The sequence below is a fragment of the Parus major genome, chromosome 15 (genome assembly GCF_001522545.3).
Source record: "Parus major isolate Abel chromosome 15, Parus_major1.1, whole genome shotgun sequence".
NCBI classification, from domain to species: domain Eukaryota; kingdom Metazoa; phylum Chordata; class Aves; order Passeriformes; family Paridae; genus Parus; species Parus major.
Window position 1 is genome coordinate 8,442,294 of NC_031784.1, and position 16,668 is coordinate 8,458,961.

Genomic DNA, 16,668 nt, shown 5'->3' on the forward strand with positions numbered 1-16,668 from the left:
TGGCTCCTGCCCTGTGGGTGGGGGACGGGGCTCCCCATCGTGCCAGGATGGTGCTCCCAAGCAGGTTTGTGTTGTCTCATGCACAGTGCTTTATTAATAACCCTGGTTAATTGTATGAAGTCCTTGCCCTGCCATGGAGCCGAGAGGCGGTGGAGCAGAAGGGAACGGGCTTTGTCCCCCCGCCCAGCCCGGGGGCGGTGCGGCACGGCCGGAGCTCCCACCGGCACAGCCCTCGCTCCTCATCCGGTGCCGGTGCGAGGCAGAGCCATCATCCCGCGGGCTCGCAGGCTCCCGCTGCCATGCGGGGCCCGCTGCTCTGGGCGGGCTGGCTGCTGGCCACCGGCTGCCTGGTGGGTGCCACGAGCAGCTGCCGGCACCGGTGCTGCCCCGGCAGGAACAACGCCTGCTGGGCCCCCGGTGCCCGCCGCGCTCGCTGCTACTGCGACTCGTACTGCCAGAGGACGGGGGACTGCTGCCAGGACTACCTGGCCACGTGCCGCCGTGCCGGTGAGTGGCGATGGGGATGGCACTGGCCAGACCGCGGCTGGGGACACCAGCCTGTGCTGCTGTGCTCGGTGGCGAGTGTTTGCTGTTACCTGTTAGCCCCGTGCTTCGAGTGATGACAGGATGTGTCAGGGGCTGCCGGCTGGGCTGGGTATGTAGCAGTGTCCCAGTTGTCCCCTTTTTTCCATGCCGAATGTCTGGCTGGCCCCGGTGCAATGAGGGAGCCCGTGGCCTCTGGTCTGCAGGTGATGGTAGCGCAGTCACTGCAAGCCTGAGCGGTCAGTGTGGGACCCAGCAGCACAAGCCCCGATGTCACAGTCTGTGCCTTGTACAGGGACGGGGAACCGGGGGCTGCTCTGAGGGTGCCAAACAGGACTCATGGGCTTGGGGAGTGCAGAACCAGCCTGCTCTGGGGACCCAGATCTGGTCAGGCGCTGGCCACGGCCCCCTGGACAATTGCAGCAGTCAGCTCTTCCTAATCTCCGGGGAGATTAGCAGGGTCCCAGCTCAGCGCGATGCACACAGGGATGAAGTCCTGCGGAAGCAGCTCACAATGCCCCTGCACTGGCAGGGGTCAGGGGAAAGGGGCTGCTGGGGTCACTCTGCCCTTGCCCTTCCTTCCCTCTCCCGTCCCCCGTGCTGCATCTCCCCTGCTCTTTCCATTGTTCGTGACACTGAAACTCTTTCTTTTCCCTCTCCTCCGTCCCTGGCAGCAGTGGGCTGTGCTGTGGGGCCCTGGGGGCCGTGGAGCGGGTGCAGCTCCCCGTGCGGGGTTGGCAGCAGGGCCCGCAGCCGCCAGGTCACTGTGCCGCCCCGGCACGGCGGGGATCCCTGTCCTGACCTCAAGCAGCGCCGCGGCTGCCTGGGGCAGCACCCGGCCTGCGGCACGGCCAAAGGTAACGTGGGCTGCCTGCTGCCCTCCTGCGTGGTCATCCCCGTGTGCTGCCGTCCCGGGGTGTCTTTAATCATCCCCGTGCTCCTCACAGCTTCTCTTCTGCCAGAGGTAGCCAAGATCCTCCCCAACTTCTTCAGCCAGGACTTCAGAGATCCCTGGCGAAGAGCTGGGCTGCCACTGCTGGAGGAGCCCTCTGGGTATGTGCGCAGTCGGGGCCCCTCTGTAACCACGAACAACCCCAACTCTGTCCCCAAAGCCGGGACCCCTCCTGCACCCCCGTTGCAGTCATGGCCCCTCTGCACCCCCCAGACCCAGGGCCTTTTTGCTTCCCACAGCCATTACTTTTCTCCCCGTCCCAAACCATGGCCCCCATACATAACCATGGCCCTTCGTATATCCCACAGAACCATCATCCTTCCCACCCTCCAAACCAGGATCCCTCTGCACCCCCCCAGAGCCATTACCCTTCTCACCTCCCCAACCAAGGCCTCTCTACCAGCCCCCAAACCCACATCCTCTTTATACTCAAATCCATCAAAAAAACCCCCACAAGCTCTGCCCTACTGCCTGCCCACCATTTTCCCTCTTTTCTCCTCCCATTTTCCCCCCTCCCCAGCTCCCCCCTCCCCAGCTACTGCGGCTATTTCCGCCTGACACAGGTGGGACCCCCGTGCCGCGGGCGAGCCTGGAGCCGCCGGCTGCACCGGGACAAGCAGGTGTGTGTGGAGTGCCGGGGGAATCTGGCTCACCACCGTCCCCACTGCACTGGACACGGGCTGCAAGGAGCCAGGTAGGTGCTAATTTGTGGCATCTCCACCATGGGATCTCTCCTAAGGAACATCACTCCCTGCCTCTAAGGCATTCTCACTTTATATTCTAGTTATAATATTTGTAGACAAAACTATGATTATCGTAAAATATGCCACAATATTATAGTATACCATCATATTATTAAATGAATCAATAATACGTCATATAAGTCAAGATTATAATATAAAAACAAACATATTTAAATAGGATATGTCTGTTGAAAGGGACATACAATGATCATCTAGTCTGACTGCCATTAGTATATATATAATATAAACCCATATATAAAACTCTATTTGATTTTGAAAAAATTATTAATGGCACACCCCAGTTCTCACTGATTTTCCCTTCCAGGTCATTTTGGGTGGCCGCTTCTGTGGTGGGGTGCCAGGGCTCGTGGGTGCAGGAGGGCCTGCAGGAGGGCTGCATCTGCTCCCCACCAGCTCTCATGTTCGTGTAGGATCCCCCTGGGAAGGTGAGCTGAGCCTCCCCACAGCACCACTCCTTGCTGGGGAGGTGGGGAATGAAATAAAAATGTAGTCTCTTTCATAATTTCACGCTCCTGCAGGTTTGCTGCTCACCCTTGGTGCCAGCTCCCTCTATTTTCCATTAAATATTTTGCTGAAGAATGGAAAACCCCTCCTTATAAAGACTAAAAATAAGGGAATTGTTAAAGTGTGGTGATTAATGGTAGAACAACATGATGAGGTTAAGTCTGGGTGAGAAGATGATGTGGCAGTGACATGGTGTGATGATGTCACACTCAGCCTTGACATCAGACTTTGAACGAGCTGTGAGGATGGAGGCAGCATCCTTCCTCTTGTCTGAGCTCACTCACTGCAGTATCAGGTGAGCCATGCAGGGCAGTTCAGGCCTGCTGGGCTTTGCAGAGAGCAAAGTCTGTACGTGGGCGATGGTGCTGGTGTCCAGTTCCAGCCATGGGGTTCGGCTGCCTGCACTGGAAGGAATGAGGCTGGGCTGGGTGGTGCTGCTGCCCTTCCCTGCTCCTCACCCAGCAGGACATGACCTTGCTGGTGGGGTCCCAGCTTTGGGTGGTGGTACCACAGCCTGTGGTGGGAGCATGTGCCATGACAGGGCTGGATCTTGCTCCACTGCAATCAGTGGCTGTTGCCTGTTTGCTGCCCCAGGACACCTTTGGCTCCTGTAGCCCGCCTCTCACACCACCCTCCTAGGCAGGAGAATTAAAAGGCTTCAACACTGGGAGTATTATTGGCCTCTTTATTTGGGATAAAAGCCCAGGTTGGCCAAGGACCAAAGTGCTGGTTAAAAAAACAGGTGGTGGGAGTTGAGCATGAGAGGGTATGAGAGTTCTGGAGCACAAGCTCCCTCCTGCCAGCCAGAGTTTGAGGGCAAGGAAGTCGTGGCCAAGGCAATGCTGCACTGGAGTCCTCAGCTGGAGAGTTAGAAACTGGGAACAGAAGTGAGTGTGTCCTGCACTGTGAGTGGGGTTCCCCTGAGTTACACCACCAAACCTGAAGGCCTGGCTGCTGGTCAGAGAGAGCATCCAGGAAATGGAGGGAGATGGCTGCAGGATTTCATGTCACACTGCTGCATGCCTGGAGCTGTCAGTCCCCCACAGTAGTCCCAGCTTTCCTGGTGCACTGTCCTGATTTGGCACAGGGGCCAGCCCGTGCTGCACCAGCAGCCCCTGTACCAGCTCCAGCTCCTGCTCCAGCTCCTGGGTGCCACAGCCCAGGCCTGGCATGGTGGTGGCACCTTCCCCCAGCACCTGCAGCACCTGTGCCACCAGCTGGGCCCTCACCAGCAGTACAGCCAGGGCTGTGTGGAGCTTGGCACAACCCAGTGCTTTCATCCCCCAGTGGACAGCAGTCCCTGTGGAGAGAGTGGGTGAAGGAGCTGTGAGTGTGGCAGGGTCCCCCTGGGCAGAGCTGGCCTGGGGAACAAGGACACTGTTTGCTTGTCCCAGGCACTCCACACTTGCCATACCTTGGCTCCAGCAGTGTTTGCAGTACTGCAGGTCCCTCAGCACACTGGGGCCTGTGGTTTCCAACCACTGCAGAGCCGAGGCATGGAGGGGGCTGCCAGTGGGAGCCTTCTCCAGGAGCTGCACCAGGACAGGGAGCAGCTGCCGTGCCAGGACAGCTGGCTCTGCAAAAACGTTGGGTTCATCCTCCTTGTACAGGCTGGCAGCTCTGGGGGGAAAGATGAGGTGTGAGTGAAGACACAGGCTGGCCCCTTGGTACCCCACACTAACTTACACCAGTCCACAGGTCCAGCAACTCACTTGTTGGCCTCTAGCTCCTCCACGACACTCCTGAGATCTAAAATGGGGAGGTGTTGAAGTAGTGAGTTGAAGGTCTCAGGGTGCTCCCCGAACTCTCTCAGAAGGAGCTCTAGCAGGCTCTGGAGCCCCACATTGTCCTGCACAAAGATGCAGCCATCTCGGAGCAGCTCCCCTGAGCTCTGTCGCAGGAGGCTGGCAAAACCCGAGGCCTCGTGCCGGACCTCCCGCTCCTCATCTTGCAGAAGGTGAATGGCCATGTTTATCAGCCTGAGGAAAGGGAAGTGAAAGGAAGCATACTGCTCACCCCAAAGCATCCCAGCCTGCTTGGAGGGGAGGAAAGGGTGAGACCTCAGAAAAATGCTTCTCTGAGGGACTTTTCTCCCGGACTGTGAAAGACACAGCCACCACCCAAGAGCTTAGAGCTTGGGAGGACAGGGGCTGTACCAGAGATTGAGGGACCCAGCAATGCCATCTGCTGCTCATAAGGCACTGGCTGCCTGTATTAAACTGCCACCCACACATTGTTTTGTAGGCTGCGAGCTCGAGTGCCAGTGACTTTTGAATGAGTGGGGTTTTCTTCAATACCCTTGAGTTTTTGCAGGAACACCTTTAGCAGAGTCCATTAACCTGGAGCAGGCTGGGGCTGTAGGGAGCAGTGCTGCTGTGAGCTGGCTGCAAGCACAGCCATCTGCAGAGATGGGCTCAGTGACCTACCGCAGAGCCACAGGGACGAGCGAGGGACAGGCAGCACGCAGGGATCGCCACACCACGTCAGCCCCTGCCATGTGCAGGGAGCGGGCAGCCGCCAGCCGCAGCACCTCGCACCAAGTGGACCGGCTGCACTCCTCCAGCGCCGCACACCAGCGCTCCACCTGCGCGCCATCCTCGTCCCCAAACCTGCCGGAGGCCAGGGAAGGACAGCAAATTCAAGCACACCTTTCTGCTCCATTAGGGGACCAAAGGCCACCGGCTGCCCTGAGATCACAGGAGCCAGGTGCAATGCTGTGATTTATGGGAGAGAAGTCATGGCTCTGTTTCTAGAAAGGACTAAGGAAGAATCTGCTGGAAGAGTTGGGCAGCCCCCAGCAGCAGTGGGGACCTACTGGTGAGCGAGCAGCAGGCTGGCAGCACACAGCGCCTGGAAGAGGAGATCAGGCCCAGGACACTCAGCCTCCACCATGTGCAGCAGCATCTCCAGGCATGATGCTGAGGAGCCCTGGAGCTTACTGGAAGCTTCCTGGGACCACGATGAAGGATCTCTGTAAAGATGCAGCAAAGCTTCAAGGTACAATCTCAGGAACTCTTTGTCCCTTCTGTCTTGCAGCACCAACCCCAAGCTCTCCTAGTTGACAATGGGAAAGAAGGGACATGGTTAGTGGTCCTAGCACTGCAGGACTGGGCAAGTGCTCTACACCCATGTACCCTCAGCCTGGGGAGCACCAAGCTTCTCAGCAATGGGATCTCAGGGGTCCCATCTGTGTGGTGCACTGGAGCCCCCCTGCTTTACTTGGTGACTTTTGAGCCCCATCATACCAGCAATGTCAGCCCAAGAGCATTCTCCACTTCCTTGCACGTTCCTCCCTCCCCAGCAATCACCCAGCTCAGGATGGCAAGCTGGATGTCAGGGTTGGGCTGCTGGAGAAGTGAGCAGACAGCAGCAATCCGCTTGCTGTCCGCCAGCCGGGCTGCCTCGCTGCACATGAAGTGGGCCATGGTTTGGTGGAGGATGGCTGAGCCCACCTGCAGGAAAAAACAGGATTCCCCTTCCAGTGCTCAGCCTGGGTCCCCCTGTCCCTGCCCAGGCTCACTGCCAGTCAGGCATGGCCATGATTTTCCTGTCAGGAAGCGGTACCTGTGGCTCGGCACAGCCTGACTCTCCTCTCTGGGGGAGGCTGCCCAGTTTGGTGCTGATGGTGTCATGGATGTACTGGGCAAAGCCAGGGCTGAAGGACGTGGGCAGGAGGGTGAGGACCTGGAGGAATGCGGCACGGACGAGGGGGCAGCGCTGGGCAGGGCTGAGCAGCCAGCCCCGCACCTCCAGCTGCAGAGCCACAGGGTGCAGCGCCTCGACTGACAGCCTGCATGGAGACACAGCCTTACCATGGGGCACAGTGCTGAGACTGGCACCCTTCTGTGGCCAAAAGGCTGTGTTTGGCACAGAGTGACCCGAGCTGGAGAGACAGAATGGCAACACCCACCTCCCAGTGCCCGTAGCAGAGGCCAGCAGTGCCTGCATCTGCAGCAGGTGCCCGTGGACAGCGTTGTGCGAGCGGATCTGTCCGGGTGCTGCAGGGAGCTGCTGGGCCAGCTGCAGGAGCAGCCTGCAGCGCTGGGGAGGGGGGACAACAGGCACCAGAGCCTTGGCAGCCATCGCTCGTACGGCGTAGATGGGGCTCTCTGCCAACCCCAGCAGTGGCTCCAGGAAGGGAGCAGAGGGACTGTGGAGCAAAAAGGGTACCACGTGGTGATGTTCTGGCTGGAGTAAAAACTCACAAGAGCCAGGGCCAGCCTCGGCACCATAGGAGCAGCCCTTCTCACTGCAGGAGCCCTTGGCTGAGGCACAGGCATCCCCACTGCCCCCATACCTGCTGGGACTGTCAGCACCAGGCTGCAGCTGGGCCAAGAGGGTGAGGATGGCGTGGAGTGCAGGGTGCAGGCGGGGCCCCCCTGATGTGGGTGCTGTGGCCACCTTGAGCTCTCTGAGCAGCACAGCGCCCAGCTTTGGGTGCTGCCCAAGGAAGGCATGCAGGCTCAGCCCTTCTGATGGGCAGCCATCCCTGTGGCCCCACGGCTGTCCCAGCAGCCGGGACGTGAGGGCACCTGCAGGGACAGAGAAGGTAGTGTAAGGTCCCATCCAACCCTGCCAAGCCCCTGCACTTCACCCCACACAGGCTCCAAACCCCAGGGGCTGTGGGATCTCTGTACTCACTGAAGAGCTGGATGGCTGCGTTCCTCATGGCCCAGCAAGGTGAGCCCAGGCCCTGCAGTGCCAGGGCCATCATAGGGGTGGCATGGCACAGCACTGCCCCGCCCAGCCCTGCCCCACGGACCAGCGTCTGCAGCACATGGAGGGCACACACCTGGGGAGAGCACACAGAGCTCAGTGGCACCATGTCAGGACAGGGCTCGTGCTACCATGTCAAGGGAAGAGGGTGGGAAAAGACAGGGGAGCCAAGAGGCCATCGGCTCCCAGGCTGCTGGGCTGGACAGCACGACCAGGCTCTGGGTTTTTGCTCACTCTGAGTTCTCACTGTCTCACACTGGGTACCTGGCACAGATCACCCTGTTCCCAAGGGGGCTCCAGCAGCCAGGAGCTCCTCCAGGTGTGCCACACTCACCTGTGGGAGGTCAAGAGTCTGGTCCCAGTCCTGTGGCAGTGCTGTGGTGGCCAAGGTCAGCAGTGTCTGGATGCAGTGGGTCAGGAGTGGCCGTGCCTGCACTGGGGCCTCCCCACTGACAATGCAGAGGAAGAGCATGGGGAAGCCGGCAGCACGACGCGTGATCGAGCTGCTCCGGGGCCCACTCAGCGCTTCCAAGCCCTGACAGAGAAACAAAATCCACCTGAGATGTGCCTGGAAATTCCGTGCTTTGTCACTTGGAATCTGCAGCTGCCCTGCCAGGAGGGCACCAGCTGCACTAGCCCTGCACCAGTATCTCAGCTGCCAGAGGGTGCTTGTCTCAGGGAGTGGGGACACTGAGAAACAACCCTGGTGCTCCCTGGGGCGCAAGGGAAACAAGGGGCACAATGAGTACTGTACCTGCTCCAGCACAGCCCGTGGGATGGCCTGCAGCTCCGGATCTGGGTGGTTCAGCAGAGCAGCACAGAATTTGGTGAAGCCCATGCTGCAGCCCTCCACTGCTCCCTGGGTAGAGCAGTGTCAGGCCCAGCACCCCAAAGGCTGCACCCACCAGCCCTCCATGGCCCCAGAAAACTCATTGCAAAGGGGAAGATCAAGTGAGAAGACATGATGGTGTGGGGATGTGACAGGGCCTGGCACTGGGATCCCAGCCAGGGGACTTCCAGCCATCCCCACATCCTGCCCCAGAGCAGACCCTGCGCCACTGCACCCCTCCACCCCAGTATGCCAGGGCAGGGACAGGGCTGGGGGGATGGCTAAGGGCTCAGATACACACTTACCCAGTGCCGGCACCGCAGCAGGATTTCCTGGAACACTCTGGTGGCCATCTGCAGGGCGGGGAGTGGCAGGAGGAGCCCCAATTCAGCAGACAGTGCTGGGGATAGCAGCAGCTCAGCCAGGCCCCCCAGGAGCAGCCCAATCTCCTGGGAAGAAGAGGAAGGTCAGCCAGACTGGCAGGGAGGATGAGAAGCTGGGATGGGTGGCAGCAGGACCTCAAGTCAGGCAGCCTGGCTCTGCCACAGCAGGGGACTATCAGTGTCTGGGAAGGAGCTGGGTTCTGTAAGGGCAGGCAGGGAGGGGGCTGCTTCTGGGGAGCCTGGTAGGTGCATCCTTTCTGGAAGGAGGTGAGGACATGTGTAAGAGCACTGAAGTAAGGACAGAAATTCCCAGAAAGGATGAATGACCCAAGGGGAGGTGAAGCAGCAGCTGGGATGGGCTGGATGATGGGTGCCATGCTGGGCTGCCCCTCTCCCAGTGCCATGAGGAGGGGTGTCACCTTCACTGACACCCAGCAGCACGTCAGGATCAGGTTGTGCTCCTCTGACAGCAGGACTGAGTCACCCTCCTCTTCCTCTCGCCCCCGGCCCTTCCCCAGCATGATGAGGGAGCCAATGGCATTCCCCATCTCTGCAAATGATGGGGCAGCAGCTGCAAAAGGAAAAGCCAGGTCTGAGCAGGGTGGTGTGGCACAGTGGGAGGGGGATGCAGCTTTGGAGAACCTGCAGTCCCTTGTCAGAATGCAGACAAACGGCAACGGCTCCTGCCTTGCCTCGTGTCCCACTCAGGACTGCAGCTACATTTTGCCCACTGCTCTTTCCAAGCCATTGCTGTAAGGGCTCTGCCAGCCCCTCCTGTCTCAACTGTTTTCATCTGGAAAGTGCCTCACTACTTTTGGAAGGCTTTTGCCTCTAGTGTTCCTGTTCTCCCACGGAGTTGAGAAGGGAACCCAAAGCCAGGCCTAGCCCCACCATGGTCCCCTGCTAGAGGCACTGAGCCCAAAGCAAGTGCATTCCCCTTGGGCTGGAGGACTGCTGGGCCAGGAATGATTGTGATGGAGCTGTCAGTGGTTCCCAGGGCTGGTTCTGCCCCCCTGGGGACACACTTACCTTGTTCATCAGCACCGGGGCCTTGCTGGCTCTGCAGAGCACCCAGGAGCAGGGAGGTAATGTCTCTCACTGTGGTCACGAGGCAGGTGAGGAACTCCTGCCAGCTCTGCACCAACTCTGCTGCCTGCATGGAGACGGCCACCTCCGGCACCTGGAGCAGGCACCTGCGCAGGGCTGCGATGGCTCCTGCAGAACACCCACCTCTGCTCACTGTGGTGTCAGCACAGCCCCGGCTCTCCTGCCTGAGACCATGGCTGATGTGGCTCAGGGGCAGGGGAGTGAACAGGGCCCTGGGTAACACAGCAACAGGCTGTGGCCTGAGTCCTGCCATGATTCTGCCCTGCTCCAGTTCCCAGGCAGATGATGCAGGAACTGCTCTCTGCCCTGCCCTGCCATACCGTGCATCGGTGTGGTGGCTGCTGCCCGCAGCAGGTCCTGGCATGCCACCTTGTACTGGGCCTGTAGCACGTGGAGAAGGTGCTGGGCGAAGCACAGCCCTCGGCTGGGCACTGTCAGGGCTGCCTCAGCCTCCAGGGACAGGCTCTTCATTGTGCCACTGTCTGACCTGGGGCAACAGGCAGATCCCTCTGTGAGCACCAGGGAATTTCCTGCCCATCTTGTGCTATGCAGCCCCTTCCTCCCCTGGTGCAGACTCCTCAACCCTCCCCAGCTTCCCACTGCCAGGCTATTGCAAACCCCATCTCTGACCACAGACTGGTGAGGCACCAGTGCTGCCAACACACTCTTGGAGGGTGCTGTGCCACCGCAAGGAGAGGGAGGGGGATGCCAGGAGCTCATACTTCTGCAGGATGGTCTTCATCAGCACAGCTCCAGCTTCAGCCTCCTGCACTCGGGGGCTCCCCAGGGTGTCCTGGGCCAACTGGAAGAGAGCCAGGGCAATAGGCTCGGGGAATGTGGCAGGGAAGTAGCGGACAAGCAGCTCCGAGGCCAAGTCTCTGATCTGCCAGGACAGAGAAGACATGGGGAAAAGCAGGACATGGGAAAATGGGAAGCATGGTGGGCTTCCCTGCTGAGCCTGCTTGGGGCCAAAGCAGGCATCTTTATGACCTCCCCTTGGCTTTACAAAGCTCACCTCGTTAGTGCTGTCCTGCAGGCAGCTCAGCAGTGCCAACAAATTGGGCTGGGAGAAGAAGTCCCAGCAGCCGCTCTGCCTGGCATAGCTCAGCAGTGTGGCCATGGTCCCTGTGATGGGGACACGGGGCGGTGGGATAGGATTGGTTGAGTATCCCCATAGCTGTGGGTGATACTCCAGGTAGCTTGCCTGTACTCACGTGGGGGCTGGCCTTTCTTCCTGTCAGGGCTCCAGGTGTCTGTGCAGGTCTCCAAAACAGCTGCCAGAAGGAGCAGAGCTGTCTTCTTCCTCTGGTAGTTGGAGCCTGGGCTGAGTGAGGTGATGCTGAGCTGCAGCAGCCATTCCACAAAGCCTGTGGGCAGACAGCATGGCAGCAAGGGATGCAGAGCACACGAGAATCTCCCAGGGCTGTGGTGAAGGTGCTGGGTGGCCGCCTCACCTACTGCCAGGGTGAGCTGCTCAGCTCCCCCAGCCAGCCCGGAGCGTTGCACTGCCTTCCCCCGCAGCTGGGCCAGCGAGCTGTCCCGCAGCCGGACCAGCGCCTTCCTCACCGCTGCCTGCAGCAGCTGCCGGAACGAGGAGGAGTCGCAGTTGAGGTTGAGGGGCAGGAACTCCTGCAGCAGCTGCACCTCGGTGCCTGAGAGTGGCTGGTTGGTGTTGGGGCTGCAGCAGAGCAGACCCAGCGCTGCCAGCCGAACGCCCTCCTCGTGGGTGCCCAGGCAGCGGGAAAGCCGCTCCAGCGCCTCATCCCCCAGCGGCAGGGCCCCTGCCACACTCTTCTGTGCCTTCAGCAGTGACACCCAAGCCCGGAGTGACATCGTGTCCTGGCCACCAAACTGGGCCGCTAGCAGTGCCTGGGTGGCCGGGAGCTGCTGCAGGGTCCAGGTAAGGAGGTGGTTGGCAGTGTTGCTCTGCAGGATGGGCAGGGGAGAGCAGAGGGCCTGGGAGAGCAGGGGGAGCCAGCGCTGTGCCCACTGCTCTGCCAGGGCCACCTCTGTGCCCTGCTGCCCACCCCGCCACTCACTGCACTGCTGCTGCACCAGGACCTTGTAGACCTCGGCAGCAGCGGGACACAGGTGGTTGGTGGAGAGGCAGCTCAGGAGATGCTGTGGCAGGTCTGGGTAGGCATCCAGCACCTGGGGGAAAGGCAGGAGACCCTCATCACCCTGTCTGAAAGCTGCATTTGGGGGAAAGACAGATGGGTACAGGCCACACTGCAGTCATTGAGCATCTCTGGTACCTCAAAGCTGCTTTTGGTGGGCACTGACAGGGAAAGCTTCCCTTTCCACTGGCACTCCCCCAGGGATGCACTGCTGAAGCCCACTACTCCAGTGATGCTAAAATAGCCCCTCTGGGTGGGAAGGCTCCCTACCCACACAGCTGAGCTGGGTAGAAGGTGACAGGCAGTGGACAGAGACTGTGCCACCACAGCAGCAGAGCCAGCTGACACCAAGACTCTCCATACCCCTGCCTTCCCTACCTGCTGGCTGCCCATGTAGGGGACGATGGTACACAGGGGCACATATCTTGCTTTGATCTGCCATGGCATTGAGACCACCCTCTGCAGCATCTGTTGGTAGAGGGGTCTCTCCTGGTCCTGGAAGTGCTGGCACTCCAGGTGGTAGATCTCCAGGAGCAATCGGAAGGAGCTGTGGATGAACTCAGACACACCCTCCACCTGTGCGAGAAGGACAGCAAACAAAGGGGTTAGGGTGAGCTCCCTCTTGTGTCTTGCTGTCCCGTGGCAGGTGAAGCACCAGGACATGGCCCTTTAGAGCCTGTGTGTGACAAATGCCACAACCTCAGCAGTGTGACTGCCCCTGCCCTGGTAGCTGCAGGCAAGGGAGTGTATTTGGCTGATGGAGCTGAAGCAGGCAGGGATGTGTTATGGGCTGGGGACAGCAGCTGAGCCGGGTGAAGGAAGAGCTGTTCCTGGCTGCCACACTACAGCGCTTTGGCACCGTGTCCTTACCGGGGTCTCTGCGTTGTTCCACAGCAGCTGGCTGACCTCCTGGAGGAGCTTGGTGTCCTGGGCCAGGATGTGGGTCCCTGTCAGGTGCCAGAGAGCAGCCAGGCCCTCCCGCAGGCGCTGCAGCCACAGTGCACAGGCTGCCAAAACAGAGAGTTCTGCTGCAGCCTTCACCCCAGACTCACCTGCACCAGATCCAGCACAGGCTGTGGGCTTAAAGACCCTCTGTGCAGGGGCAGCAGTTCCCCCTTTAGGTACACAAGACCCCAGGAGGGCAAGTGTCCATTGGGCTGGAACAGAAATTAATAGCAGTTTCCAAAACAGCTACCAAGAGCCAGAAAAGTATCTTCCCTGGGAGAAGATGAAGCACATGGGGACTCCGTGCATCACAAGCACAGTGAACCTTTCAAACCTCCCCACCATGGCAGGGTCACTAAATCCTACCTTGGAAGCAGTAGTAGTGGCAGTCCTTCTGCTCCCTGATCAGGGCACACACAGCAGGAAAGACCATGTCCAGCAGCAGGCAGGCCTGCAGGGGGACAGTGGCTCAGGGAGTGGGCAGGCAAAGGATTTCCAGGGAGAAAACCCTGCTGTGAGACAGGCAAGGAGAGCGCTGCCTGGTTCTCCTGCTCTTACAGAGCTCACCTCTGCTCCCTGCCTGGAAGTCCTCAGCTTGTGAGGACTTGGGACAGGCTAGAGATGGGCAGAGCTGAGGCTGTACTCTGCAGGTTCATGCCATGGGAACACAGGGTGAACATTGCTTTGCTTGTGTAGGGGCTTTTGGCACCACTTTGTTTCCCAGCCCCCCCACAAAGAGAAATCCCTGCTTGGATGTCTTTGGAAAAAGCAGGCTCCTTGGCTAACTGGCTCAGCAGGATTCATGGAGCTGCAGAGGGGTGCAGCCTGGCTTCATCCCCCATGGATCCGCAGGCACCACAGGCAGCTGCCAGTTCTCTCCAAGGGCTCCCTCAAGCCCTGTCCACTGGGTTTGAGCTCTCCTACCTTGTGGGGGAAGCCCTCCAGTTGGGAGCTGAGGATGTCCATCTTGCAGCACGTCAGCAAACCTCTGGTGAGCACCAGCTTCTCCAGCCCATCTGGTTCCAGGACAGGGGGCACTTCCACCACCAGCTCCCCAAACTTCAGCTCCCCAGTGCCTGCTGGAAAATGGCTGCACTGGATGGAAGGAAGGTGGCAAACCCAAATGCTGCTCTGAGAGCAACTGCCATGGTACATTCCGGAGCGTCCATGGGAGGTAGCCTGACAGCTGGAGCTCCCAGACCCCCAAGAGACAGGCACAGCAGCAGAGCCCAGCTTGGCACCAGCCTCTGTCCCCTCACACCCAAAGACCCTTTGCCAGAGGCCGTCCCCAGCTCAGGATGGAGCACACACCTTGGCTGGGGAGCTGGAAGAGGGTCAGCACAGCACTGGCCCCATACTGGGGCTGGGGGGCCGTGTTCACCAACATGCTCAGGGCTGTGCCTGCCAGCAGCCTCGTGTCCTTGTTCAGGGCCTGGACTCGTAGGGAGGCAAAGGCACAACTCAAAACACCATTTAAACCCCAACCACATTTAACTGCCCCTGCAAGCAGCTACATGGGGTCTCACAGACATGCCACACACTGGGCTGTCTCTGCAGTGGGCATGGGGAAAGCACCCAGGAAGGACAGCACTGCTCTGCTCCTTGGGACAGGCAGCTCCATCCTTCCCAGGGCTGTACGCACCTTCCCCCAAACCACCTCCAGCAGCAGTCCCAAGAGGCTCTGCAGGGTCTCACTCTTTCCTGTTGTGCTCCACACCAGGGGGGCCACGTCCTTTGGCAGCGCCTGGAAGACCTGGAGGCAGGCCTGGAGGAGCAGGAGGTGCCACAGGGATAATCAGTATTCCTTACCTCTGGAAAAGCAGCAATGCCTCAGGAACGGCCATTCAAAGCAGCTCGATGCGTTACACCCCTCTGGACATTGCTGCTGCTGCCCTGTCACTCCTTGCAGGTACTGATCCTTCCCCTGCTCCCCAGTCTGGCTCCTACCTTGACGACCAGGTAGCCCCACGTGCTGCCAGGTGCGGGCTGGCCCTGCAGCACCCAGCGCAGGGTGGTGGCCAGGCGCTGCAGCAGCAGGGCCAGGTTCTGCCGCCAGTGCTGCCGGCCCAGGCTGCTCTCCTCCAAGAACATGGACACTGTGGGCAGGGGGACAGCATCAGCCCCTGGCCCTCCTGCAGCCAGCCCTGCTCCCAGTTCAGCCAAGGGCTGCGCTGTTGGTAAATGAGGTAAGAACAGGGCTGCGATGCAGGGGATGCTTTGGCTTGTCTGATTTCCAGCTGTGGGTGGGCAGAGCTGGATGCTGCTGGGATCTCTGTAGAGATCACATGGATCTGGCTGATCCCCACTCCCCTCCCATGAGCAGAGAGGATCCAGTTTAGGTTGGCATGAAGTGTTCTGTGCACTGGTGGTGTGAGCTGGGAGAAAACCCTGGAAGGTAAGGAACAACAACTCACCTGACTGAAGGTCTCCAGGAGAGAGCACCTGTAAGGACAGAAGGATAGTTTATCCTGTGGAACAAAATGCTGGGGCTTGGTGCCTTGGGCAGGAGGGTTCTGCTAGTGCCAGAAGCTGCCCCAGGGATGAGCAATGGGCTGGTGTGATAGGCAGACACGTTGACAGCTGCAAGCAAGGGCAAGTCCCCAGAATAATGGGAACTGAAGTGAAGGACTGGAGGCAGCCCAAAACAGGAGGTCCCTGTGGCACATGGTCTCCAGCCAAGTCCTCACGAAAGCCAGTGCCACTGCTTCTCTCACCTCTCCCTGCAGTGCCAGGCCAGCCAGCAGTGTGTTCACCTCTTGGGCCAACAGGCCTTCCTTCCCCACTGCCAGCTGGGTCACCATCTGCCAAGAGATACCCCAAGTCAGTTGCTCTGTCCAGAGCCCTGGGAGACACCAGCTACCAAGAGCTATCAGGGGAGCCTGTGGCACCTCTGAGCCCCTTTGCTGGTAAGGATGCCAGAAAGCTCCAGAGCTGTGCCAGGAGTGGGCAAAGCCAGCCCAGCTGATTGCCTTACAGACCTGTTCCAGTTTATGGAAGGAGCTGGAGCTGCTGGTTGCCTCCATCTGGAAAGCCAGGACACAGCGGAGCAGGGGTCGTGCCTCTGCCTCACCCAGTGCCTGCAGACCCTCGCTCAGCACCCGTGTCAGCTGGAGAGCCTCCTCCAGGTGCTTCTCTTTGCATCTCTTGGCAGTACTCCTGGAACAGGACAAGGACAGGGGTTAGGATACCCTGGCTCGGTAAAGTTTTTAGTGGGGGAATACCCCGACTCAGTGGAGTCTGGGATTGGGATGCCCCAGTTTGCGATGCTCCTCTCTCCCAGCTGCACCGAGCATTGCACTGGAGCGAGGACGGAGGGACGGCGGCGGTGGGGGGGAGCGGAGCTACACGAAATCCTCAAAGCTCAGCGCATGCAAGCCCTTGGTGGGGCAGAAGGGCTCGAAAATCCTAAAACCTGCGGGCCTGATATTGCTGAGTGAGCTAGAAGGGCACCTGAGCGTGGCTCGAACCCCTTGCTGGGTATCGATCTTCTCTCGTTCCCTCCCTTCCTCCCTCCCGACCCGCGCCCGGGAGATGCACGGGCGCTCCACACCGGGGGGTTCCCGACGCACCCGCCACCGGGGAGATACCGGGAGCTCCTCCCTGGGGCCCGCCCTCTTACCCCGCGAAGTGCCGCAGGCAGCGCAGGCAGGAGAGCACTGTGGGGGCGAGGTCCCGTGTGCCGTAGAAGGCGGCGCAGGCCCTCGCCTCCCGTTCGGCGCCCATGGCGGCAGCACCACAGAGCTGGGCCCGCTGCGCCCCGCAGCGCCCCCTGGCGGCGCCCCGGCCCAGCACCGCCCACAGCGGCGCC

At 60.0% G+C, this 16,668-nt stretch overlaps 2 protein-coding genes across 13 annotated transcripts; one reads left to right on the top strand and one right to left on the bottom strand.

Moving 5' to 3' along the window:
• Positions 1-66: 66 nt before the first annotated feature.
• LOC107211765 (somatomedin-B and thrombospondin type-1 domain-containing protein-like) lies at positions 67-2,871 on the top strand. 7 transcript variants are annotated; one of them, XM_033518258.1, is made up of 5 exons: positions 67-1,400; positions 1,491-1,596; positions 2,016-2,189; positions 2,564-2,684; positions 2,778-2,871. In XM_033518258.1, the coding sequence occupies exons 1-4, from the start codon at positions 518-520 to the stop codon at positions 2,667-2,669; spliced, it is 1,269 nt and encodes a 422-aa protein (XP_033374149.1). In that variant the 5' UTR covers positions 67-517; the 3' UTR covers positions 2,670-2,684; positions 2,778-2,871. The 7 variants fall into 7 exon arrangements, with proteins under 7 accessions (XP_033374149.1, XP_015499698.1, XP_033374148.1 ...); XM_015644212.3 differs by having other exon boundaries at positions 67-507; positions 1,218-1,400; positions 1,506-1,596; positions 2,564-2,871; XM_033518257.1 differs by having other exon boundaries at positions 2,564-2,871.
• On the bottom strand, positions 2,374-16,603 carry LOC107211764 (thyroid adenoma-associated protein homolog). Of its 6 annotated transcripts, XM_015644202.2 has the most exons (31): positions 16,480-16,603; positions 15,839-16,016; positions 15,575-15,661; positions 15,275-15,302; positions 14,808-14,956; positions 14,503-14,625; positions 14,172-14,292; positions 13,785-13,939; positions 13,227-13,311; positions 12,786-12,922; positions 12,294-12,491; positions 11,253-11,949; positions 11,013-11,165; positions 10,814-10,923; positions 10,521-10,681; positions 10,119-10,285; positions 9,721-9,906; positions 9,111-9,262; positions 8,614-8,757; positions 8,234-8,338; positions 7,814-8,014; positions 7,405-7,555; positions 7,061-7,295; positions 6,674-6,913; positions 6,328-6,553; positions 6,009-6,215; positions 5,579-5,817; positions 5,190-5,372; positions 4,476-4,742; positions 4,178-4,383; positions 2,374-4,063 (listed from the first exon to the last, which is right to left on the bottom strand). In XM_015644202.2, the coding sequence occupies exons 1-31, from the start codon at positions 16,581-16,583 to the stop codon at positions 3,771-3,773; spliced, it is 5,688 nt and encodes a 1,895-aa protein (XP_015499688.1). In that variant the 5' UTR covers positions 16,584-16,603; the 3' UTR covers positions 2,374-3,770. The 6 variants fall into 6 exon arrangements, with proteins under 6 accessions (XP_015499688.1, XP_033374144.1, XP_033374145.1 ...); XM_033518253.1 differs by having other exon boundaries at positions 10,521-10,923; positions 13,785-13,936; XM_033518254.1 differs by having other exon boundaries at positions 5,703-5,734; positions 10,521-10,923.
• Between the last annotated feature and the right edge of the window lie 65 nt (positions 16,604-16,668).